The 27300-nt window shown below is 38.7% G+C and overlaps 1 protein-coding gene and 1 long non-coding RNA gene across 5 annotated transcripts in view; one reads left to right on the forward strand and one right to left on the reverse strand.

The window, feature by feature from the left end:
• Positions 1–1211: 1211 nt before the first annotated feature.
• Positions 1212–11504, reverse strand: LOC311155341. Of its 2 annotated transcripts, none has more exons than XR_014616263.1 (4): positions 11289–11504; positions 9554–9623; positions 7865–7956; positions 1212–3719 (listed from the first exon to the last, which is right to left on the reverse strand). It is a non-coding gene; the product is annotated as an uncharacterized lncRNA (long non-coding RNA). The 2 variants fall into 2 exon arrangements; XR_014616264.1 differs by having other exon boundaries at positions 1212–6088.
• Positions 9630–27300, forward strand: part of PLEKHA7 (pleckstrin homology domain containing A7) — a 103781-nt gene continuing 86110 nt past the window's right edge. For 2 of the 3 annotated variants that reach the window (XM_084208416.1, XM_084208417.1), the window contains exon 1: positions 9630–9806. In XM_084208416.1, the coding sequence (XP_084064542.1) occupies positions 9799–9806 (8 nt within the window). In that variant the 5' untranslated portion in view covers positions 9630–9798. Of the gene's footprint in view, positions 9807–18867; positions 18908–27300 lie in introns of those variants that run through there. The other variant, XM_084208418.1, reaches the window with a different exon arrangement.

The raw sequence follows: 27300 nt of genomic DNA on the forward strand, positions 1-27300 counted from the left end.
GTTTTTAAAAACCTTTTTTTGTCTTCAGTTAAACCACTGGTACTGAAGATCTCCATTACTGTCAGTGATGCTATAGCAAAACTTCAAGCCAGCTACAGTCAACTTAAAAATGTCAGTGCAGGCATCTGGGATTGTCTTGCTCTAATTCTTCTGTAAGACTTTGCTGTGCTTGGCTCAAATGGTTACTTTTCCATCTGTGTTACTTTGATCTTTGTTGTGAGGGACTACAACAGCTTTATGAGAAAATCACCAAATTCCCTTTGCTTCTTTGTGGAATTTACTTGAATGGATTTTTTCTTTGTGCCACTTATGGCAATAGTTTATATGGCTTGTTTAGTTTTAAAAGGATATGTAGAAATGAGGGATAGATGGGGCAGCTGAGAAATAGTAAAGCCAAAGAATTATTCTTGGTTTTGCTGTATTTAAATTCATTTTGAGCTGCTGTCTCTATGGGGTCGTATTCTTTTTGTTGTAGGGGATTTTTTTTTGTTGTAGAGGAAAAGAAAAAGAACATAAAAGGGAAATTGTTAGGGGTTAGGAGTAACTTCTGTGTAAAATAAAAAAACCAACATAATTGTGCACCTGATTATAATTTATCTGTGGAGTGCAATAGAATGTCTGGAATCTGTTCTTCCTTAGAATTGCTTAACATTTTCTAGATTTACTGGCCTCTTACTCCTTATTTATACCCACATATTTATCTCCTTTTTTTTTTTTTCTGAGCCTATTCAGGGTCTGTTTTTTTCCTCTTAAAATGTGAATATTAGGACCATGCTTATAAGATGAAAGCATGCATTCTTAAGTCATTACATGATTCCAGGAGCTGGGGTCTGAGTAAAGATGCCAAATACCAAAATACCACCTCTGTTTGCAAATGGCAGCTCTTAGCTGCCTGCCAGAAGCTCTTTGTTGGCTTGAGGGCCATGCTGGCTCAGAGTATTGGGAATGTGTATTTCCCTGACTAATGCCACTCTGCGTGACTCTTCTTGCTGAAGCACTAATGAGCGAGTGCCTCTCAGCCAAATTTATTCCAGTGTGGTTGTTCTTGTCAGCTGTTCCATGGCCAAGTCTAGTGCTTATGGTGTCTTGATTAAAAATACATGAATGTTTCATTTAACATAATATTTATTTCTAGCATAAGTAAGAGCTTAGCAAATCCATCCTCTTTCCCCCCCTCCCACCCACACTAAGCACACCTAAGAAAAGCTGTGTGACAAGGATTGTGCTTACATTCTTTGGGGCTTGAAGGGGCTGTAAAAGAACTCCACTCTTCCATCCAAGTACAGCATTCCAAGCCTTCACTGTCATCCCTGAACAGTCAGGAAAGGTGATTCTTCATTTTGGGAACAGTTAAATATTGGAGTAGGTTGATGAGAGGAAGGGTGGAATTTCCCTTGCTGGAAGTAGTCAGGACTCAATTTGGATGACTCTGGATCATCTGAAGTCTCATTTTCAGCAGAAGATTGGGCCAGATGATTGCCTAAAACCTCTTGTCTAGACTTTTCTGTTTTTGTGATTCTTCACTGGGAAAGGGTTGGGCTTCCCCAGATTCATTTGGGGCAAGATTTTGGGTATTGCATTTCTCCTTTCATGGTTGAAGCAGGAATATCTTTTCTCTAGATTTAGATAATTTGATGCTTTTAACATCTGTGCCTCAGTAGGCTGGACATCCTGGCTGCACAGCTTGAACAGCAACAAAGTGGGTTTATCATTCTGGGACAATCTAAGGAATCCAGAGCAGGCTGGGATTCCTGACATGATGGACTTAGGATCATATCAGAAGGAGGTCTATTCCTAATGAAATTCTGTATGATAATTGAGCTCCTACTTTGCCAGCAAGAAGAAAATACCCTTGTCATTTATTTGGTTGGTGGGGGAGTAAGGAGGAGATTCCAGTCCTGTGGCTGGAACCCAGGCAGTTTAAGGACACAAGAAAAGAAGAGTTAAATCTACTTTGCACAGTAGCTTAGCAGGGTAAACTCATAACAGATTATCTTCTAATATGTTACAGATGAAAGACTTCTATTGAGAATTCTTGATTCAGAAGTTTTGAAGTTTGAAACAATTGTTTGCACAATTGGAGAAGTTCTGTGGGTTTAGAGATGTAGCAGAATCCAAAATATTTATTGATATTTACAAACAGCAACAAGTTCTTTGCATGAGCAGTGTTATGAAATACTGGTGAATTGCCTTTTGTTTCTAATGTCTGCAAGCAGATATTGACTCAGTTGTGTCTTCTGATTTTCACCACATTGTTATCTCATGGACTGATTAATTGCATCTGAGGTTTTTTTTTGTTTGTTTGAGGGCTTTTTTCTTTCTTTTTCCTGTATGTACCAGGTTGTGTTAGAAATAAATTTAGGGAACTCAAGGTTCTGACTTGCATTAACTAGTGGCAGTCTGGTATCTACTGGTCTCCTGCCATTCCTGGTTTTTAATGAAGGTATTTGTATTCTCTGGTATTTGTATTCCTGGTTTGTTTTTAAGCAGAGCAGTCCTACACCCCAGAGAACAGAGGGCTATCAGGTGTCACAGTGTCCCATCTTCTGTTGCTCTGCCTCAGACACCAGCTTGGCTCAACTCCTGTGTTCCCTGCCTGTGCTGTGTTTTACCAACCCCATGAGCCTGGGTTTGTTCAAATGGCAGAGTGCTTGATGCATCCTGATCTCTTCCCCAGGTACACAAAACCCTTTTTACACTCACCTATTTGATGGTTTCTGGTTGTGGATCATCTAGAATGTAGCATGATATTCTCAATAAAGACTTACTGAAACACAGCTGAAAGCTGCTTGAAATATTTCCTTGTCTCTTCTGGAAATACCTGTCATGCTGTATGCAGGCATTGAATTTTGTCTTTTTCACTGCCATGTTACAGAGGTGACTTATGCTGGGTACCTCCTGCTTACTGATCAGTTTACTGCTGGGCATTCATTATGCATTATCTCTGCATTGCTCTGCTGTCACTTGTTAGGTCATGCTTTGGATCTAATTTTGAATCTTCTATTTCTCTTGCTTTTTAAACTTTCAGGCTTTTTCTTCCTTCAATTTGTGTTCAACTAATTATCTCCTACATGGGAAAACTTTCAACCCATAATTGAAAAAAGATTGTTAATGCAGTATTTATCATGTTACATCTGTGTTAAAATGAGTGTTTTCTGATAGTTCCTAACAATGAGACACAAGACTAGAGTAAAACAAAATTGGGAGGGAAAGTTTGTCTTGCCAAATGCACCTTTTCATAATTTATTTTCTTTTTTAATTGACAGGCTGTTGTGCAATTCCTCTTGCTTCTTTTAAGCTGGTTGTAGGCTCTCATGTCACAATATGGCCATGAATATTTCATTATATTTTTGAAGTGCCTTGCTGAAACTGGTAGAGAAGTGGTGGTTTCTAATTGCATCTAGGTAGTTCTTTCACATATCTCAATTGCCATAATGTTTCTCAAACTAAACTAATGTTACATAAGGGAACAAAAAGCTGTAAATTCTTATAGGACTGCTATTATGATTTTTTTTAATATAGTAATGCACACAGATGTACATACCAGCAACAGAGTCTTAATTTTAGACTGTGATTTTTAAACCTAGTAACTGTCCCTTCAGATGGAGAACTTGGTTTTTTGCTCTGCTTCATCTATTCTGCTTCTTGCTGCTGATAATGAGGCAATCCTCCTCTGGAGCTCCAGCTGCTCCCAGGCTTTGCTGCTCATTTGAAAAATCCTGTTAAGCAGAGGAAATGTGGTAAAGCCCCGCTGCTATCTTGGCCAAAATAGCTGTACTGTAAAGGTGTATGGAGAAGACAATGCAAGGTTTCTGGAGGGATGATAATTCTCTTAGAAACCATAAATATTTGGAAGATGGGGTGTAATGACGGCTGCTTTTTCTCTGATGTGGTACTTGTTTGCTGCTCAGTGAGTGCAGTGCTTCAAAACAAGGTTGCTGCTGGTTTGTTTTAATCTTCTTATTGTAAACCCTCAAATTAAGATATGGCCAGTCTTTTCAATCAGTGTAATCTGAGTCAGATTTGAGAAAATTAGTGTTAACCACCCTTCTTTCCATAGTGCAGATAAAACAGCCAAGGCAGGAAAAGAGATTGGGAAAGCTTAACTAGAGCCAAAAAGCCTTTGCTGCTGCTTTTGGGTGTTACAGCAATGTTTGCTCTGTCCAGGAATACCAAGCCAGAATAAGTATATCTATCCTGTATTTCATGGGTTAGAAGCATGTTTTGTTTGTGTTTCTCCTAGCCTCTGTTCTATCTATACCAGACTCACAATTTTTGCATTTTTCCTTTCCTTACGGATTCTTTCAGTGTTTGTTAACATTTAGAAGTAGGGTGAGTGGCAGTTTATCTTCATTTTGATGGAGTCTCCAGATTGCTTCCTTTAAGCAGTTGGAAAGTAATCAGAGAGAGTGCAAACCTGCAAATTGGTAAGGTTCTTAGGTATATTTATGCAGAGGTAGTCAGTAACGTGAATATGAAATAAATCAAGGTACACTTCTGGTCTTTAAGCTCTGTGTAGGCATTCTTCAAAATGACTGAGGGCTTAGTGCACTTTTAAAGGCTGTAGACAGATATGAAACTTTTAACTGAGCAGGAGATTTGGGACATCACTCATTCTTACTGGTCAGTCTTTTCTCCTCCAGGAGCTTACTGTCCCCTTGGATCGGCTAAACATAACTTTATAACATAACAGCTGCTGCCTAAGGGATCTGGGTTCCTTTTTACTCTACTGTATGGTTTGAAAAAGTCACATTATTTGGATGGAACTTGGTTGAGGAACAGCTTGTGGTGACTGATCTGAGGGGAGCATTGGCTGACCTTTTCAAGTGGGAAGCAATGAGATTTTGGAAGTAGGAGCCTCAGCAAAGCCATTCTTGCAGCACAGTCTGAAAAGAGTGATTTGCCCTAGTAATAGCTTATAAACAAAGTCTTTCCAAGCATGGTGATGATCTTTTTAACCTCAAACCTATTCTTAATCAACACAGACTTAATTGTTGTAATTTGTTAATAAGCTGAAATCTATGCAGATTTTGAACTCAATGAATTTCAGGCCATATAAAAGTATACAACTGCCTGTAAATCTTAGTGATTTGTACACTGGGGAGGGTCAGTAAGGCAAAGTGCCAGATTTTCAGAATCCTTCTGGCAATGGGATCTTGCAAGTCATGGTCTTGTCCTTTTTGTAGTGCAGAAACACTAAAAGCAAACAGAACTGGATGAAAGGTAATCCAGTCCAGTTTGATTTTAGTGTTTTTTTAGTATATTCTTCAGAAGAATTTTTTAGTATATTCTTCAGAAGGAAGGAAGGTTTTTTTTAGTATATTCTTCAGAAGAACTTCATCGATCTTGACTGAAGCATTAACTTAGTGATTCACACAGATTTGTAGACTGTGCAGTTGTCATAGGCTTTCCAAAGTAGAATATACAAATGAGACAAAATCCAGTGGAATGTATGGGGAAGCTGCATAAAACTATCCCTTTTCAAAATACTCCATAGGGTAGCGCCTTATCTTTCTTCATAAATTGCAGGTGTGAAGTAGAATGGTACTCCTGTGGAATTCTGGGGACTGAATCTAAAGACTGTAAAGTAGTGTAAAAATGGCATTGTAAAGAGGGGGAATAAGGCAGTGAACACAATTTTTAGAGCAGCTGAGGTCGCACTTTTGTATGAGTAGGAATGTGCATTGTCGTTTGGCACTTCATCAGAATGGTTTATGCTGCCATCATGAGGAAATTTTATTACAAGTAGCTGTTCCTGCAGTGTGGTACTTGTTCATCATTTAAACAATTCCCAGTTAAGATTATTGAAGCACCTTTGAAATGTTTTTCGGCATCCTTACAGAATTAATAGCATACTTTAGGTAATTAAATTGGTTTAAAAATATTTAGAAATCTTTTGAGCTCGAGCATTTGGAAGTAAGATGAGGTGTAAAAGTCAATCTGGGGAGATCTGGTGTTTCTGTGCTTTTGATAATTAATTTTTTAAAAAGAAATCTGGTGAAGCCTTCAGTGTACTTCTGACATTTTGAATTAAAGCCCAGAGAACATCTTCTGTAGTCTTCTAGATCATTATTATGCTGTTTTTAGCCTGCAACGCAGAAGGAAAAGTCTTCTGTAATAACACATCACTTATGATGTGAGGTTTATGGTGTGTCTTTAGGCTGTACAAGCACTTGGAAGCTTCTGTATCAGAATTGCAGTGCTTTTCTCTGTCTGAAATGGCAAAACTAATCTGTTGGAATACAAGTAACCTGGGAATGGCTTTGTCATTTTAGTGTGTTAGATGGGAATAAATCAGAATTTGAAGTATCTAAACTCTAGTCTTAGAGGGTAGTAGTTTCACAGTCCTTGGTATTCCAGCCCTAATTTCTTCATAGTACCAAGCATGTCATGCTTGAGGGGATATGTTTTCTTGGTTTAGAGAAATCCATTGAAGAGATTTTTTTTTTTTTGTAGAGCCATTATGATTTTAATTGTAGCATCTTACAGAATTCTGTTTCCTTTGCCAAAAGCTTAGACCTAATGAAAACTGTTCAGACAGCTTCACAAGGCTTCAGAGTGTTTCTCTGTGTAGAAAAGCTGTTTAGCATATTGATACATCCTGTGTCTATTCTGTTTTAGATGTTGTCCCAGAGCTGGAAGACAGGTCCACAAATCATCAGGCATCTTAAGTACAATCCTGTTCTCTTCTCTTCAAAGGCCATCAGTAACACAGATCCCTTAGTTTAATGTTCCCATCCCTTAACTTAGTATAATGATCCTTTGGAAGTCTGAAAATTGTCTCATTTTATACTTAATACTTCCTTTTCCATCGTTAAAGACTAATCTGTCTCCCCTTCCAGCCCTGTTTTTTGAGTGAGAAAACTTGAAGGTGTGCCAAAGTAACCATGAAGTAAGGTGATCTTTAGCTTTTTTAATCTAAATGCTGTGTGAAAAGAGGTGGCTTTGTTTCATTGGGTTTCATGTTTTTGTTTTTTTGTTTTTTAATATGTTCATCAACTATTTCCTCTTAGAATTTAAAATTAGTACGTAGAAAGTTGTGTATGTCTTGGTAATGAGACGGTTCTGATTTTTGAGGAGTGGTGAAATATGAAACAGTATTTGTTCTTGGTTCTATTTTGGCTAAGAAGTAATAGTTCCACTAGGAATGGCCAGAATATCCTAGTCTTCTATTAAAAAAAAAAGAAAAATAAAAAATCTGGTTTGCAGATGCCTGGATATGACCACAAGTTTTCATAATTCAGCCAGTTCCTAAATTCACAAGGTGTTAGGGACAAGGGATGCAATAGGAGTCTTGGAAAATGGAGGAGAAAAAGAGGGAGTCACCAATATGGTGAAGTGGTGTTAGGGAAAACTGGGGGAATCTGAGAAGGGGTTGGTTAAATACCCAAAATAATTGGATATTTAATAATTGAGTCTAATCAACTCAACTGCTAAGTACTGTTTTTTAAACATCCCTACAAGCAAAAACCCCTTTTCAGGCCGGGATTGTAAGCACTGATTTTACTGATGGCTCAATGTGGAAAAGGCATTTTTGGCTGGTCCTGAGGAGCTGTTGGAAGGATGGCAGTGACGCAGGGGTTTCAGCAATCCTGTGCAGCACTGCAGGAAGGCATTCACCCCCTTCTGCCCCGTGTAGTCTGTGGGAATGAGCAATGTGGGAACTGGTGTCAGGCTAAGTGAGTAATTACTGCCACATTTGTATAAAGTTGAAGAGTGAAAGTTTGTCAGCTCAGCTGAGAGGCAACAGCTTCTTCCTGATGTTGCTTTTTTCTGGTCTAATGCACCCCTAGGAAAAGCTGTCTGGGACCTGTTTGCTGCTGCACCATTATGTAAATATTATTTCAAAGCAAAAGCAACTTACTGTCTAAGTGGCTGTCTACTGTTATGATTCCAGATTAAAATGTTCTGCAGGGAGAAGAGATCAATGTTATCTTTTTCAAACTCTGTGAGCACCTGCAATTAAATGCAAATTAATCAAAAACAAATGTTGAGTTAGGACAGATTGTCACTTACTTGCTAGATCTCACCTCTTGGTATATTCTAAGGGAGGTACTTGTATAACATTTGCTCCTAGAACCACTTCTTTGCATGTATTTTCATATCTCATTTATAAGGTAAGTAAGGAGTAATTGGATTATTTCCAAACTTCTGAAGTTTTTCATCCTGTGGTGATGAGGAAAATATAAGCTGAGGTAAAGGTTTAATTTCTCACACGTATATTTGGTGCGCAGGGAAGGAAACAAGGCTTGCAGTACCACAGATTTTTATTTTATTTTATCTTATTTTTAGAATTCTATCCCTTAGTAAAAGGAGTATGGTAGTTTTGCCTTTTTTTGTTTGTGTTGCATTCAGCAATGAGAGTAAAGCCACAGCAACTTGGTGATAAATGACACCCCCCTCAGCCCCCTTCTGCTCCCAAATGCAGGAAGAATTTCAGTCATGCTTTTGTAACTGATGGGATTTTGACAAAGGCTTCTCTGTGTATTTGCAGCAAAACAAAGCTCATATTAAACACATATGATTTGATGCAAGTGGCATTGAGTTGCCTAATATTTAATTTCAAATTAACAACTTTTTAGAGAAATTAATGCCAGCACGTCTCTTGCAACTAGATTTATTAGGAAGAGTTTTAAGGCAAATCTAATTGAATCAATGTGACCTACTTATTTTAGCATAACATGCTAGGTAATTGTTTTAACACAGTGTATTGTTGACACAAAATTTAGTTACCAAGAGCACTAAAAGCGAGTTTTCTGATTGGTTTGTATGGAAGTTGGTAACAGGAAAGTTTTAAACTTACTGAAGTGCTTAGACCAGAAGTAATTTTGTATTTTGAAAGCAATTTCAAAATAAAACATAATAATTCCTGATAATTTAGTTGCTTTGAAGTAGGAGTCGTGGAACATGTCAATGCTCCTCTAATAAATTTCATATCTCACCAAAGTGCAGGGATTTTTAATTCATGCATCTGAGGAGAAATTTACAGGTTTAATCCCCCATCCATAAAGTGCTCTCCAATTTTACAACAATTTCCATTAAAATCACGCCTGCTATAACTGTTTGTGCTTTGCTTCAAGTCGTTAGTCAGAGTAGGGATATTTTCCTGAAAGAATATATTTAATTTGGCTTTACAGAACAAGCTGATTAACTTGTTCTAGATGTGAGGAAACCCAGAAGGTTGTTGTCTGTAAACTTAACTCTGCAAAGCTGCTGTGATCACCACCACAGAAGCTGTGTGGCCAGGGACGAATGCTGACAGCTAATTAAAATGATGCATCATTTAAACACCTGTGCTCTGGGGTTAGGAATTACCTGGGATATAATATCATAATTATGGTTACTTGACATGTCTTGATTTAAATTTATTGCCTTTATCTCAACACACATGAGAGAATGATGGCACCGAGTGGATGCAGTCATGGGAGGATCACATGTAAGTCACATCAGTTAGATAAATCAAGTTAATTCTGGTTTGTTTCTCTTAAGCCAGTCTGAAGCACTGAAACCAACATGGGGACCAGTTTTGGTCCTTTTCCTCTGTGTGGCTGACCTGTTGGGAGGAAATGATGGCAGTGTGGGCGGCGTTCTGCTCTCATCTTCCCTCCCCTTTCTTTCTTTCCCTGGGCAGAAAGAGGAGTGAAGGCATTAATGAATTTTTTCCCAGCTAATAGGGAGAGCCCAAGCATGGTCCTTTTCCATGACTGTGCTTCACTTTTGAGTGCTTATGAATGCTTCAGGCTTAGTGATGAGAACTCTTGAAGGCTGACTGGAGCTGACGGGTCTGCAAACAGTGTTATGGAAAGGTAAACAGGGACTATCTCAGGCATGGAGTAGTGCTCAGTCCTTGCCAAAAACAACAACAACAAAAAAACCTGTAGCATTGCAATTGAAAGTGTATTTTTTCCTGTGTGCTGAATGCTTGAGGTAATATTAGGATTTTGTTCTGATGGCTTGCTAAACCTTTTGAGTTTTCCGTCCTGGAACTGTAAGTGTGCGCTGTTTACTTAATGACGTGTTTTGCACAGTTTGCTTGGTGATTAGAATACCTGTCTGAGAGTTGAGTGCTGTTATCTTCAATCATTAGGGCAGTGAATGTCAGATATTGCTGCCTTTCTCTCAGTAGTTACATTCCAGATTTTTGAGAAATTCTGGTTGCTTCTTGGTCTCTCTAGACTTAGCCTTCAAACTGGTGATTAATTCTTACCAAAGAAAATAAGTATTTGAATGATTTCCAAAACAATTAAACAGATTTTCTTATGAGGGAGAAAGAATGGAAGTATTTCTAATATCTTCTGAAGTAATCAAGTTGCTGTAGCAACCCAGAGCTTAGTTGCAAATCGAATCATGCCTTACCTTGGCTTTTTCTTACAATGCTGAGTCATAGGTTTCATTGTCCAAGTTTGAGTCTGTACCCTTCACTTTGTTATCCTTGTTGTTCTTAGGGGGAGGAAAAAGAAAATCCCTTCTCTTTTGACAAATACATGAGGTTAGGTGGTCAGATGTTGTAAACATGAATAATTTCATAGGCTTCAGAAGATTAATTGGAATATAATTCGTGATTTTTGTGTGTGTGAGTCAGTGTCCATTGTAAGGGATGCCCTGTTTGTCTGCTCTGTTTTGCATAGAGATGCATCTTCTGCCCTTGAAAGCACATGGCCCCTGCTACCTGCTGTGTTGTCATTCCTGGTGCTTTTAGATATTTCTTGGTTTTGTTTTTTGCAAATATCATTGTTCTTTTGGAATTCTCTGCAGTCTGTTCAGTTCTTAGCAGTGTGACTGTGGCTCAGATGTGCATTGTATAATGCCACGGTTAAGTCTAATTTCTTCCACTTCAAGATTGGGTATAATATGGCAATAATAAGCATGTAACAGATTCCCATGTAATGGATATAAAGGATTCTTTAGCACTTTTTTCTGAGATCAATGTAGATTAATATAGAAGAAAATGCCAAAAGTAATTCAAGTTTGTATACCAACACAGAATGAAGAGTTTCAGTGGTTCACTGCTTAAAAATACTTGTATGAAATAGTAACATTTCATAGAATAGATTTAATAATACTTTAGTTTGTAGTCCTGAATTGTCATTTAGTGGCACGTGAATTGACCTAGAAAATGAAAATTTTGCTATGCAAATTAAATTTATTAAGTGCAAATACAAGAATAATAAAAAGTGCCATCTGTCTAATTAAGCAAATTAAATATTTCTTCAGGGAGGCAGGGAAGACATAAAATTGGTTAAAACTATGTATGCAATGTTTCTGTCTCTTAACAAAAGAAAACTCACCCTTTTTAGTAGTCCAGGCGTGCCTGTGGGGACGAATAAGTAAAATCCCATAGATGTAATCCAAGAATGGATGGATATGTTGTTTCATTTTCTTTTAATGTACAGATTCTAACACATTAAGTTGATAACTATAAAAAAATCTTGAACTGATTCAAGTAAGGAGTTTTCACAACACTACTGTGTAGCTTTAGGAATGAATTTGATATTTTCCTGCATGTGAACTTTTATTTGTTTCATCCTTATGACCTTCAACTGGTTTTAATACGCTGGTGTTGATGCTAAAAATATTTTATCAAGAATATTTCAAATTACTTGTAACAGTGGTAATAACTGAATGCAAGCCAGCTCTGGTTTAGAAGCCTTAATTAGGAAAGTTTATTTGGGAAGTGGTTTCATTTATCACCCTGACCTCAGGAGTTTGTACACCCAAGAGTTTCTTTTTACTTTTGTTCTTTGGAGGCAGATTGAGTTACACAAAATGCCAGCTTAGAAGTGAGGTGACAGTGCTACACTTGCCCCTACTTGTAACACTTTTCTGTCACCTGATAGGTGATTTGCACCATTTGCAAGGCGCTGTGGTTACAGCTTATTTGCCAGCTTGAATTTTGAATAGGTTATTATTACAGATAAGAATTTATCAGGGCTGGTAACCTAAAAAATATTTTGATTAAAAAGCACCCTCTGTGGTGGCCCTCTTGTGCAGAAGACTTGGAGTTATCCTGAACTTCAGCAATAGACTCGTGTCTGGATTTGCAGTCCTACAAGAAGTATATTATTTACTCTGGAGCTTCCTCAAGGGCCAGCAAGCTGAGTGCCATTAAACAGGCATCTCTTTAGTTTGTATTGATGAAATGTGTCTGTGGAGAGAAGAATTTGTTACGTTCTGGTAGCCCACACAAGTTAATATTTGTGTCATGATAGAAAGTAACCTTGCTTTCTAAATTCAAAGTAATTTTAAAAATTGCTTATTATAGCAGCGTTCTGACTTCTACATTTGTTTGAGGTGTCTGTTCCAATTAAATCACTTCAGTCCAATTTACTGGCATGCATGCTCAGTAATTATGCAATACTAGATTTCCTGTTTGTTTTTAGTAAAATTTAGTTCCTTTAAAGTTTACTTGGCTGTCTCAGGGTTTTGGTGTGTGGGGTTTTTTTGGTTGTTTGTTTTGGTTTTGTTTTTTTAAATTCAATCATTTTTGTTAGTTTTCTGTTCAATATTTTTATTTCATACTTGACAGGGAGTATTTGTCTCCATCCTGTATAATTAATTTTTAAGTAGGATAAAGTAGCTTAATCCCATTTCTGGCTCTGCATATTTATTTTTTTTCTCTCTGTGTATATAGTAATGCAATGTCTACATGAATGCTATTTTCCTGGGTTTTATAAAAGCAATTTCAGATTTAAGAGTATGTAATTATTTCATACAGTGAGAGACTGTAATTTGATTCTCACATTATCTTTGAGCTGAAATGTGTAATACCTGCCGATTCTACAGCAGGCAAGATTTATACTCCTGTATTTACCAATGCAGTGAGCAGAAAATAGAACTGTCACCCTGAAATGGCCTCTGTAGAAGGTGTAGCCCTTAAAAAAAATAAAACCTTTGCTCTGTAGAGTGAACCTCTGGTTTTCCTGGAAGAGCAGTTTCACGCTTGCTGGTAATGCCTGTGTGGCCAGGTGCTGTTTGCTCTGTTTCCTGGGTAAAGGTCATGGGGATGGCAAAGAGTGAACGTGGTGGTTGAGGTAACATTTCCTTCTAGCCTTAAAGGTGAGATCATCCCCCTAAGTTCACCTAGGTTAGAGTTCAGGGATGTGCAGTGCAGGCTGTTTCACGTGCAGAATAACTGATGTCTGTGTGCCTCAGACTGTCCCCAGTGATCAGGAGAATCCTGGAAGTTAGTTTCCAGTTGTGGGTTACTTGAGGCTAATTGTTTCAGCTGGAATTGGAGTTGGAGAGGAGGGCAAGGCTCTAGGCAGGGTCCTTCACCCTTCTTGTCTCGGTCGTGGCCAATGCCTTTATGTCTGTGTTGTTCCATGACTTGCAGGAGGTTAATTTACAGCTCAGGTGATCTGCCCTGCCCCAGAAGACATCCTGATGTTTTACTGCTGACAAGAACGGTTCTCGTTCCTCCTGCAGATAGTTCCAGGCTGGTTCAGAGGGCTGCAGGGTGGAGTGGCCTGGCTGAGAGCACAGCACCGGGTTACACAGCAACCCCCTTGTGCCTTTGGGTGTGCAGGCAGGAGAGTTCACTGCTCTAGTTCAACAGGACAGGGTTATCTCTGCCAGGCACGGTGCCAGCCCTGCTCAGTTACTCATGAATCCACTGAGAACCTTTGGCCACAATGAAGAGTTGTTTAGCTTCTGCCTGAACACTTGCTGAACAGTAAAGAAACATGCACTGGCTGTCTGACATCTAGATGCAGATTGCAGTGTATTAATCTCAGTTCTAGTGCATGAATTTTACCCATGTTTGATATCACACAACATGTGTGAGAGCCATTGAGAATTTTCAGAATTCATAGCTGGCTGCTGAAACATCTGGTGGTAAAAGTTACCTAAGCTGTGGGGTAAGTGAAGTCAGTGATGATGGCTGTATAAATGTGCAAAGCCTGGAGAGGGGTGCTGTCTCTTTAGCAGCCAGAGGAGAGTAAAAGGAATGGAACCTTCAGCTACCTATAAATGAGGAGTGCCAACTTTCAGGAGGAGTGAAAAAGAAAAGAGAGGGAGGTGTGTCACCTCTGGTTTGGGCACAAAGGCTGGGATGGTGTGCTTTGAGTATTCATGGCAATGTGTGAACAGTGACTTCTGACTTTTTGAGGTGTTACTGGAATGTGTCAGGTCAGTGGAGGCTGTGCAGCCTGTCCCCTAACTCCTGGTACCTTTTGGGTAATGCTGGTTAGGTGGCCTTGCAAGTCAGGGCGATGGTGTTGGACTATGAACATCTTTACAGCCTTTCTAGTAAAGTAGCTAAGAGCAGTTTTATGTTTGGCTAAAAATAGATCTTGTTTAGATAAGACTTCAATAATTCCTTCCCTCTTGTTCCAGATTGGGGGGAAAAAAAATCCATTAAAAATATGACTTCTTAATCCAATAAGAATGTCTGGAAGGACTAAGGTAGCAAGTAGACATGTAAGTCTAGTAACTTCTGGATGCAGAAATGTGACTGTGCCTAAAAAATAACCTACTGCTATTTTTTCCTGTTGCTTTTACTTCACTATTCCTTGAAGGACAAATCCTTAATGGAAATAAATTCCTTAAATTTCAGGAACTTTATATTTCAAGGCTCTTACTATTTCTACTTTATGGAGTTCCATCAGTCTTGTCAGCTTGTGTGATTGCAGGGAGGAGTGAGTTGGCATTTTACCTTGCAAAGGATGTCTTCATATCTTCTTTTCCTGTCTTCACTGGGAGGGCAGTGAGGCTGGCACAGGTTGCCCAAAGAAAGTGTGGATGCCCCATCCCTGGAAGTGTTCAAGACCAGGCTGGATGGGGCTGTGGGAAACCTGATCTAGTGGAAGGTGTCCCTGTCCATGGCAGGAGGTTGATCTTTAAGGTCCCTTCTGAGACATTCTATGTGAAATCTCCTTTTGGAGGAGTTTTAAACTTGCAGTTGGGCCCCATGTTAGCCAGAGAGAGGCTGGGTAGGTCAGATGAAAAAGTACTGGGGAAATTAAAAAAAAAAAAAAAAAAAGATTAACCTTTTTTAACCTTTTCCTTGGTATCCACATATGAGATTTGAACTGTACTGGTTGTTAGCACTTATTAGCAAAAGAAACAATACTTAGTGAACCCTCTAGTCTGTCTCAGGGAGGAGTAAGAGAGACATCCATCAGCAGTGAGGTTAGATGACTTTTTCACGTGTTTTATTTTTCTCCAAAGTACTGATGTTGTTTTTAAGTCCTCTTTCCTTCCAGCCACCGCTTGTTTGGGTTTTGGGAATTTAGTTGGTTTGTTTTTCCCTATATAAATATCTGGGTGAGTTTTGAATTTCCAGTGATGGTGTCCTCCTTCATTTGCAAATTTGCCATTACTCTTTAGTATTGTTGAATAGTTCTTTATTTTTGTGTTTTGTACAGAAAGGAGGAAAAGACTTTCCATTATGTCATCTAAGTACTGCTCATTATATTGAATATCTTTGTAATATTTTCTTTGTGAATACTGCTATTTTCCAACTGCATCTAATTTTATTTTACATGTCTTGTTTTTGTTCTAATTCACTGTCTAATTTATTAGACACTAATACAGCAGGCAGCAAAAATATCAAATATAACACTTTAGATGGGAATAAATTACTGATTTATGGTATTGATGTTACAATAACTTTTGCGTGACACTTCATTCTATTTTTATGAATACTGAACATTTTATGTGATTGTATATCAAAATGCATATAATTGTCTACAGAATGCTCTCAGTTCCAGACTTGATGGAATTGATTGCTAGTTATGAGGTTAGTTTCTTCTTCAGCCTGACTTGGCTTTAAACAAATTTTCCATTAGTTTACCAAGGATGCTACTTGTTTGAAATAGCTGAAAATGGTCATGAATTTCTTCTTTTCCAATCTTTCAGCCTGTTCTTGCTTTTTGAATCTCAGTTAAGTATTTCGTACCTGTTCTGGTAGCAGCATTAAATGCTCTAACAGGTCACTTCCTTCAGTGCTGAGGTCACTGTAAATTCTGGAGCACACAGTATTTCTGTTTCAAACTTACTTTCTTGGTTTAATTCTGTTCCAGCAGAGTAATAAGTGTTACATGGCATGCTGTGCCAAACAATACTAAGGTGGTTATTTTTAAGTGAGCTTGTTGGCTCGGAAACACAGAAGTAAATTTCCAAAAGATGTGACTGCAGTTGGAATGAAACCCACTTGTCTCTTTCAGTGGAGGGGGTGTTTGGCAAGTTAGGTCTGGATCCCAAAAGTAGTTGTGTTCTGCAATCCAGCCTGCTTGTGGAACTAATTAAAAGGGGCACTTGACAAATGCTGGGTTTCATTGTGGGGAGGCTTTCTCTTTGGTCCTAACCAGATTTTCTCTTTCCCTTTTCTCTGTCTTAAGCCACACTTTCCCTTTTTGTTTCCAAATGACTGAAGTGGTATGATGCCTACCAATGAAGGGTTCTCTTTCTGTAAAGATCATCCTAAATACAGTTTTTGTCTGCCTATTGTCATCTCACTTATCCCCATCTTTAAATGCTGTGGAATGCTGTCCACCCATTTAAGAACTGCACTTTCCACCATATTTTAAAATTTAAATGGCTTTTATATTTAAATTGATATTTCAGAGCAATAATGCTTCTGTTGTGTTAGAGCTAGGAGCAGGAGACAAAAAAAAAAGCGCGCTATTCTGAATATTCCCACACATCTTTTCCCTCAAATGCTGCAGCTGTTTTATTCCTTCATAAATCTTTAATCAGAGGATTTCAATACTTAATTACAAAAAAAAAATTAACCTCACATCATTCCTTTGCTGTCAGGCAGTATTTTCCTTATTATGTGGATAAGCTAGGCATTAAGGGACTATGTGATTTTTGCAAAATGTCATGGCAAGCCACTGGCAACCTCTAAGGCTCCTAATATATAAGCCTGTAATCTGCTGACTTGATGCTAACATTCTTTTTCAGCTGGCAAATCCAATGGAAACATCCTAAATCCTGGTTGGGACTAGGAGGAGTTATTCTGAGATGGGAATTACTGCATAAATGTGCTAATGCTGCCATTATCAGTGTTGAGAAGGCACCAAATAGAAGATGAGTAAATACCAGAATAAAAGTGCAAGTGTTCCAGGGCTGTGCACACAAGGGGACTCCTCAGGGCCAGCCCCAGAGGGGCAGAGCAATCACTGGCACCTCCCTCAGCAGCTGTGGCATTTATCCCAATGTCCCTGATTAGGCAAAGGTGACTTGGACAGGTTTAGTAGAGTTTTCTCTTCCTCTCACATGCACACAACTTTTTTTTTGGAGTTCCCCAAGTAGTTTTTGAGAGTCATGAGTTTTTGGACTGAGTGCTCCCTACTAAAAGTGAGAGAGATGATGCTTTTTCAAGTTTGTTTGTAAAATTTCAGCTGATGACACAACATTATTTGTACTTGAATTGCCTTTTCAAGCTTGCTCTTTACAGCCAGGAGAGAGAGAAAAATTTATGCAAAATGATGTACCCAGAAGCTTCTTTGTTTTTGCAGGCATATCAGTTGGGCAAATAAAAAACAAAACAACCCCAAACTTTTTTGGGCAGACCGTGCTCTCTTAGTGTTCCTGGAACTTTTATATGATTTAAGGAATTGGAGCCCTATGCAGTGACTCACATTTTTTAAATTAGACTTTAAAAGGTACCTAGGATAGTGACAAAGTTTTGTACCATTTTTCTTATTATGGTAATGTTCGTTATAAACTTGGGATAAACCAGGTGAAACTGATTATTCTTTTCCAGAACTGAGGCAAAATAATATGAAAGTAAATAGTGTGTCATCGGGTAGAGGTATTAAACCCAACATTTTAATGTTTTCCAGTGCAGCTGGCATAGGTAATGAAATACTTTAAAAAAAAAATCTTTTCTTTAAAATTTTGCTTAAATTAAGGAAATCCATGTGTGAGGGCACTGTGCACCTTCCTTAAGAGTAGTGTAGGTAGATAATCATTTAAGTCTATTTGACATTAGTCATGCCACTGGGCAATACTGTGACTACTCACATGTCTTCCTTTTTCTCTCTTGAGGAAGGCATGCCCAAATAACTTTAATGTAACTTACCATTGTGCTGTATATCAAAAGAAATGTTGCTTTTGATATTTCTTTGATTTAAGCAGTAGTAAAATACTGCAGGGAGGCATGCACATAATTTTATATCTATATTCAGTATCTTAAATACCGTGGTTTAAGATTCCATCTTCCTGCTTTTCCCATAGTTGGGGGTGTAGCATTAGAAGATCCTCCTTTAGCAGGGGAAGCTCAGTATGATTTTTCTGTGCTGCCGTGGCGTGCAGTGCGGTCTGCTCTTGCCTATAAAACAGTAGTGTGCAGTGTCATGTTTAGATGACGTTTTTGTCCCCAAGTCCAAGGTCACGGATCGCGTTGGGAAGGCGATTCCTGCGGGGGGCTGTGAGGATGCTCCACCTGCAGCGTGGCTCCCGGCTCGCCCGCGGCGGGGATTTGCGGCATTGGCACCAAGTTGTGCCGGCTGCTGGCTGCCTGCCAGAGCAGGGCTGCTGCTCCAGCCGCGGGTCCCTGCCTGAAAGGCACCGTGCTGGCAGCGGGAATGCGGTGCGGGGCTCTCTGCCCAGCCCAGAGCCACGGGCTGCCCTCGCCTCGCTCAGACAATTGCGTGTTTATGATTTGGTAGTATGTGATGTCATGAGGGTGTTGGCTTTTAGGAATTTCACTACTGAGGAAGCAGTTTGAAATGCAGGCAGAATCCTCGAGACCTTCGGATGTGCGCTTGGTTTCTTTTTAGTTAGCTCTGAACGGAGGCACAGATGGATACGTGCGAATGTATTCTTTTAGCAAGGAATTAACATATGGAATATAGAAGAGGTTGAAGTGGATACAATACCTGAAGGCAATGTCGAGCCAGTCTGGATTTTCAAACTCCCTTCCTCTACCAGGATATCCATTCTACCAGGTGTCATGCAGGTATATCGTGTTTTAAGTTGTACCTTTTAATGCAGTTGCATGTAGAGCTGTAGCATGATGATGAATGTGTTAACTGATTTTTTTTCTCCCCCCCGTTTATTTGTTCTCAGAAAAAAATTATGAAATTGGGGAGTTAAGCTGAAAACCATAAATACTATTTTAGAAGGCTATGTGCCTGACCTTATAGTTAAGTTCACTTTTGTTTAAAGCAAATATTTTTATTTCTAAGCATGCTAAATATTTTCAGAGTTTTTCTAACTGGAGAAATGAAGTTGTAACCTTGGAGATTTTTTTAAAGTGAGTTACGTATTCAGATATTTCCATCATTTATTGGGATCCAGATATCTGTGGTGTTGAGGAAAGGAAATTATATAGATTTCTAAAACATGAATGATTTTAAGTCTTTTCATGTATAATTATGTAAGGTAAATAAACAGAAGTACTTTCTGAAATTTGCTTCCAAGACAATTCACACAAAACGTGCTCATGTGAAAAGGTTATAAATACCAGTGTTGTGGTAAAGCTAAATTGTAAAACCTTCTTATTTTGTCTTTTTGACTCAACAGTTCTGTTTTATTAATACTCCTTCCTTCTGAAAGGGCTGTATAACAGTTTTGTAGTGAATGGGCTGGATCCTAACCATGAAATTGCTCTTCCTGCTGTAGAATACTGTAATATTGCATAATAATTAGAGGGAATGTGTTACAGTACTTCTGTGGCTGAAAGAGCTCAGGTTTCTGGCACACCTTAATAAAGGAATGTAATCTCTCTTTATTGTGTCTAAATCTGAAGTCCCTGCAACAATAACAGAGGGAGGGGAAAATGGGAGTTAGGACGGGAGTTTTGTGCTATTACTCATCTTTCAGTAAGACATAAGAAGAGAAGGATAAGAGAATAAGTCAGTTATTAACATGCTCAGATCTAGAGAATGAATCTGGCAGCCTCCATAAACTGCAGCATAGACAGTTGTTAGTTTGGGTTAGTTTGGTAAGGCTGCAGTGATGGTCACTTATGAGTAGAAAAAAGAGTGATTCTGCATAGAGTTGATTTAAACATTTTTTACTATGTTTTTTGGAATAAATTCACATATTTGTACCTCTGTAGCACTACTGGGGTTATCTGCTCAAGGGTACCAGATTTAGCCCTTGAGAGGTCAATCACAGTGACTGCTCATAGTTGGTTGTCCTTTCGCCTGACTTCGGTGGATGCTGAAGTCTAGTAACATTCCTCTTTTTTTGTCCGGACATTTTTTGTGATAAAAAGCATGAATAAGCTGGAAATTAGACAAGGGAAATTCAGTAAATGGCAGCTGATGTGAAAACCTTGTCTTTCCACCCATGTGTTTGGTGCTTAGTCAAAGTCACAGCTTTTCACTCCTGCTCATTAAGAGCAGAATGTCCGGAGCCACAGCCCAGCTCCCAAGTTTCCACAGTGACCTTCTGGACAAGAATGAAGGTCTCATGAGTGGGTTCCAAGTCCTCTGTCGTGAAAAGAGAGAGATTAAAGTTCCTGAACTTTTGGATCCCTGTTGCTTATCTGCATTTTGGTTTTAATTCTCTCTTTCTGTTTCTTACATGGTTTTAAATAGTTATTCAGCATTTCAATGAAGTCTGTGTTTAACACGTTTCAGATAAGATAATTAGTTTCTGTTATGTGCTACTGAGCTTATTAAGATCCTGGTTTATGTATGTAAAATTGGGTGGACTTACTTCCTTTAATGACTAAGTCATTCTGACTTTGCAACTCTGCTTCAGTACCTAAGAAGAGACATTCTTTACATTGTCTGCAACCACTGATAACTGGAGAATGTGAAATTAGTACGCCTGCTTTTAGAGCTCATTCTCAGTGCAGAATTTTTCTTTCAGAATAGTAACTCACATCCATTTTTGCTTGTAATTTTTGTTTATAGTTTTGGGGAGTAATGTATCTTACAGAGACAGGGCTGAATTAGTCTCCACTCTAGTTGTCATATTCTGGTGAGTGAACTTTTCCCAGTAAAACAAATAGGCAGTGGGACTACTGTTTATCATAATTGGTTTGTGATCTCTAGTGGAAAGGTTAGTGTACATTATGCTAGACTTTGACTATGCTATATTGACATTATGCTAGACTTGACTATGCTGTATTGACAGAGGTATTCAATCTACTGTGTGGCTTGCTGTTGAGATGGCATGAAAGTCCTGAAGAGAGTTCTGGAAAAGCTCTCTCTTCAGGAAGCTTTTTGCCATTATTTTTGTAGACAAAACTAATTTTCCCCAGATCAGAGTTGTCATTGGGATTGCTTAGTGTTCAGAATGGATTGTGCTTTCTGTTACTCATAAAGAATAATAGTTTTGGAATAATATTTTCGCAGAAATTGGATGGGGTATTGCTGATAGCTGGTTCTGGAGGAATGCACAGTCAGTGTTTGTGGTTTTCTAAGATTGCTCAGGGCATTGTTTATCTTGGAGATGACCAAGATGCTGTCTCCGAAACTGGGTCACTCAGGGTAGCATGGTGTCCTGGTTGGCTGTGGATTATGTCATTGCATAAATCAGGAGTTCAGCTTGGGGACTGTGTTTTTTGTGGTTTTTATTGCAATTCATTTTTGGTATCCATGTAATGCAGAATTGCTGTTTCTTGCTTTTCCATATTTGAGCAAAATTTAGAGATTAATATAATTTAGTTTGAGTGTGATAAAAAATACTTCATTTTTTCTTTTATAAGGGTACAAAAAAAGAGATCTGATCTAGATATTAGTTATAGAAAAGGCTCTAAGTGATGGAAGTAATTTATCGTCTTTGTTCTGTTACTGATTTGGTATTTGATATAGAAATTCAGAGAAAATATGGCCATCTATTATTCATATGCTTCAAGATAGGTAGCAGCAAAAGTAGAATTTGTTGTTAAAATTTAAATGGTAAATTTAGCCAAAGCAGGCTTGCAACTAAACCTGTCATTACTCTGGCTAGTATGGTATCAGCCACAGAGCTTGCGTTTTTTCACCTGCTTCATCATGTAATGTTGGGTTTTCTTTGTATATCATACAGTGTAGAAGGAAGTCTGTTCAAAAGTCTTTCAAAATAGTCTTACCATGTTTGATTTTCATAAACTTAATCAGTAGAGATTAAGAACAAAGGCTGCACTCATGTCTTTCTCCAGTTGCCCTGGTATGGCAAGAGCTGTTCATTGTAAGAACATTTGCTATCTCTCGTTGCTTTAGGCTGCTAGACAAGAAGAGTGGAGTCTTGTGAGTATTTCTTTGGCAAAGAGAAGACATCTGGTATCCTAGACATGTTCCATGGGGGAAGCCAGAGCTTTCAGCTCCGCTGGGCTATCAGCAGATTGTAGCCATTTTAGAAAATAGTTATTGTTTTTGTTTGCCTCACAAATACATGTTCAGATGCAGTTTTGAATGGGAGTTACATCTCCTTCCTCACGTGGAGATGTGAGCTAAGACAAAACCCAGCTATGGAGCAATTACTGATGTTTTTGTAGTTGGAGTATTACTGGTGGACTGTGGTACCCTTCATAAGAAGATTCCCCTTTGTTCTAACCAAACTCAGAACCTTCTGCATGCCTGTGTAACACTGGAATTGCTGCTTCCAGCACTGCCAGTGGAAACCATGTTCACAGCAAAAGTCTCGGAATCGCACAGGCTGTTGTGCCTCTTCTGCCTGCTAATAAAGAAAAGGGGGAAAACACAGCTATCCAGTTGTTGATAGTGAAAACTTGTAATCTTGTGGATTCAAGACGAGTCAATTGCACCCGTGCAGTTGATTCTGAATGCAGTTCATGCAAATTCCATCCAGTCATAGCAATACCTAAGTTACTATGACTGAAACTAAGCAACGAATGTGCAGGGAAGGACATGTTGCAGCGTTAAGCCACTGCTTTTCTTTTAAAGAGGGAGCCACTGCCCACTTCAAATGTTGATTTTTATTAGAATCCGTTTCTAAAAAAAAAAAAGCTGCTGTATTTTAGAGAGAGAAATAAATCTTGATTGCTTCCATGTTGTGCAGTGTTAGAAGATAACGAACGCTTGTAAAGAAACAAATTTATTCTGTTTGCTTTGTAACATAATTTGATAAGTTTACCTAAATTAAAATCTCTTGAGAATTAATGTGCCCAGACAAATAGTAATCAAGAATAACTATATATAATATATATATTTATAAAATAATCAATAATAATAAATATAAAAATATATGACAGCATTTGTTTGTTAGCGTTTAGGGAAGTCCTGGGTAGCTATTTAATATTGCTGTTCTGAATATTCAGCAGCAGGTCTGTGTATGACAGGGATTTACAGTTGCATTTTTCTTGGCATAAGTAAATCAGTTGAGCAAAACTTCCTGTATTTTGTTCTTTGCTAGTTCAGAGCTGTTGCCTTTCCTCTGTGGGGAGGAGAAAGGGGAGGGCAGAGTTTTTGACTAAATGGACAAAATATATGCAAGAACATGGTGTGCTATATTCACGCTGGCCTTAGAAACTGCTTCCCCATAGAATTTGGTTTTTATATATGACTACAACAAAATGTAGCTTTCATGTTAGGAGAGGGAGATTGGTCTTTGGTTTTTAGAAAGATAATTCCTTCTTCAGGGCTTTGGAAGAACTACTAAAGAAAGCTGGTGCTGTAGGAATATATTAAATTCAGATTTAGGTAAGAGAGGGAATGATTAAAATCTGAAGAGGACAGTTTTATGTATTTTATCCTCTGCAATATTTAAAATGTGGGCAGGCTATTTTTATATTAAAATGATTTAAACATGATATATATATATATATAATTGCTTTATAGGCAAATGAAAAGATTTTAAGCAAAAGACCTTTTTCTTTTTTTTCTAAGGGGCCTCATGATTAGAGTGTCAGCAGTTATTTGGGCTTGACAGAACAAACAACGCATAAAAAAGCTTCCCATCATAAAAAGTAACTTGCTAAGCAAGATTGGACTTGAAAAAAGAGTTCAGCTTGCAGGGAATAAATCTTAAGCACAGGGTGCTCTTTGAGAAGACAAAATGATAGTAAAACTGTTAAAGATGAGGCAGGTTGCAAGGTCATCGTCTCTAACTTCTGTCCAGGAGACACAAGCATGAGGTGGTGGAGATGTTGATTGAGGCGTGGGCTGCTGTTGCGGCTCCTCGTGGCGCTGCACGGCTTCCCTCCGTTCTTCCTGGGAAAGGTGGAGCAGGTAGGAATGCATCTCATACAGAATGCCTCTGATATGGCAAATCCCTTTGCTCCTCCTGATCTCTCGCTTTCCTGCCCGTCCTCCTTTTTCCCTCGCTCTGTTTAGTCTCCTTTTATCCATATTTTTTTTCTCTCCCCTGTCTTGTCCCATCCTAATTGGAAATGAAAGGTGAGTGTGAGTGACCAGGAGATGGGCACAATCCTGCCCCTGACTCCCTGGTGACCTGCAGGGCCAGCTGTGGAGCTGTGTGTGCTGATGCTGTCCCAGGTGAAACTGTTGGCAGGGGTGCAGTGCTTGTTTCACCTCTGCTCCCCTGGGTGCTGCCTTCTTGAGGCATCTGCATCACTTGGGGCTCCTCAGGGCTCTCTGTGCACATTGCCGGCGTGGCTCGGGTTACACTTGCTGGGAAGGGTGTCATCAGATGAACGGGTGCCTGATTGCAACAATTCATTATAAATCATTCTGCCAGGAAAGAGGAAACTGAGGAAAAATGTGAGCATTATGATAATGTTGTCTATTAAGTGTCCTTAAAAGGAGGCAAAAAGAATGAACTGCATGTGGTGCAAAGCAATAGCTCTGATGTGGACTGCTTACTTTTCTAATTAATTCTGTCTGAAAGTTTGAATATTTCTTCTTGTTTACTTTGTGCTTTCAGGTATTTCAGGCTCTTATTCACAGAAATATAATTGCAGTTCTTCTAATGACATTGATATTTGGGTGGCAGAACCAGTTACAGCAAGTTCTGCATGGCTTTTTTCTTAACTGCTGTTTTCTAACACATTTTGTTTTGAAGAAAGGAAAAAGTCTGGTGTAACTAGAGATTCAGATGTCAAATGTTTTGTACTTTCATTATTCTGAGGACTTCAGCATGAAGTGGCAGTTTCTTCCTTTATTTTTGGAATATTATGCATTATTTCTGTTGATTTAGGGGAATTTGTGTGTTCTGAAACAAAATTTTGTCTGTGTTGGTATAAATGTAGGCTGACTTGGTTTTGTGAATGGTGATGGTTCTGAATTCTCTTTAGTTCTTTCTGTTACCACTTCTGCCTCAACAGGCTAATCTACTTGCATCATTAAGTTAATGAATTATCAAGGCTCTTCGTTTAGAAGGGTGCTTCCCAAAATTTCCACTCAGATTGATTCTTTTGGAACTGAAGGTGGCTGGATACCTCTTGATTGCTTTTTAAAAATCCTTACAGGGATGTGTGTGGAGGTTTTCTGAGATTTACTTGAAGTGTTGAGAGAGTCCAGGTTAAGCAGTACAACGTGGGTCACAAAATCACCCTGTAACACTCTGAATTTATGCTCTTAATAGAGTGGTTTTGAAATTAAATATGGAAACTAAGTTTGGGTCTTAGAAATTGAGCCTATATAGAAATACTGTTCTTTCCAGTATATATGAAGGAAATTTTGACTGGTATTAAATCCTGCAGTTTAATCCTGCAGATGGTCCTAGAAGTGGTCCTGGTTTGTGAAGCATTTCATTGATAATCTGAGAAATGTAAACGAGGAATTTGTTACCATTTGGATTGGAGGAAAAAAATCGGAGTACTGGCAGAAAATTTGTGAAGCATAAATTTGCAAGTTTCTTCTTTATGCAAATTCAAAACTTATTAAATCATAAATGAGGGCATTGCAAAAGCTTAGAAGTTGTTTATAAAACAATTAAATATAGGAAAATTAAAACTAATGCTGTGATTTATGTTGATATTTGAATAAGTGTCTGCTAATATTTGAGTTATAACAAATTGTTAAATATAGATTGTATCTATTCAAATCAGTTGTAGGTTATATTTAGTCTCACTTTTCATGCTGTTATTTTGGCAGGTGTGTGATTTATGACATTGCTAATCCAGTTTCATGAGTCCTGCAATTCATTTGAAGGACATCTTCCTGCAGAAAAAGAGAATAAATTTGAGCACTTAGTAAATGGATGCTTATATATTCCATTTTTAGACCTTTAGCAGAAAACCAGACTACTTTTTTCTCACATGCTGAGTGAGGAGAGCCATCTTATTTAAGACTCTTCCTTAAGCAGACTGTTGGTCCTGTTGACGTGGAAATGCCTCTGTGCTGCTGAGATGACTGCAATGCAGATAATGCTGATGGTGCTCGCCTTTTCAAAATTTACATCAGGTTTTCAGCTCCTGCAAGAGCTTTCGTTCACCCATGGCTTTGGGTGAGGAATAATCGTCTGCTGAAGCAGACAGTTACAGTGGGGAGGGCTGTGATGGCTGAGATTATGAGCGCACATGGGGAGGGTGCCGGGGCACTACACTGGTGTGTCTGTCTGGGCTCTGACCTGCCCCAAGTGAAAACATCTGATCCCATCGAGCACTTCCTCAGAAACTGACACCTCTGTCGTTTCCAGACGTTCTTGCATGTTGTTCTCTTTCCTTGGAAGCTTGGGTGTTGTGCCTTCAAACTTTGCTTGCTGTGGCATTGCTGGCTTAGTTCTCTGCTCCCTGTGGATCCTGCCTTCTCCTGTGGTGGGACAGCATCTCTGCTCTGTTCTTTCACTTTTCACATTTCAACTCTGCCTGCACTTTGCTGCCCCTGCCCCTAAAGTGTTGCAGACCTGCTCATTTTCCCTTTGGCTTGGTACAGTCTCCTGTTAGAGACCTTGTCTCTCTGCAGGGCTGCTGCAATATTCTTGGAGCTCTGTAGCTCTTCCCCTCCTCTTCCCTGTTCCTATCTAAATAATCCACATTTTACCTGCTGCTTTAACTACAACATCCATTTGAAAAATCCGTTTCTTGGCTCTCCTGTTAAACTGCATCAAGTTCAAGCTTGTCTTTCTTGCTTTAAGACATGTCATTAGCTCTGTCCCCACTCTGGTTTTTTACAGGTTACTCCCTCTGCTTAAGCCTATTCAGAAGTGGATGTAATAAAAATTACTTGCTTTATGCTTGTGTGCTGTTTACCAGGTAAGATTTCTGGATTTGAAATACATCCTGGTTTATAGAATTCATAACTGTCGGTTATTCGTTTATTACTGTTCTGAAAAATGTAATTGTCTGGTCTTTCCCAGCTTTTGGCTTTTAATGTTCTCCATTCCCTCTTCCTTTCCCCTTTCAGGTAAAAGCTAGAGTGTTGCCCTTCATTTTCCTACAGCTGCTCTGTCTTTTCCATTGCTCTTAAAAAACAAAAAAAGATTGCCTGAAGGGAAGAAGGGAAGTAAAAGAAAAACTTGGAGCATTACCCATAATTGTGGAGACTTTGA

The sequence above is a fragment of the Fringilla coelebs genome (genome assembly GCF_963513975.1).
Source record: "Fringilla coelebs genome assembly, chromosome: 6".
In the NCBI taxonomy this organism is placed as follows: Eukaryota; Metazoa; Chordata; class Aves; order Passeriformes; family Fringillidae; genus Fringilla; species Fringilla coelebs.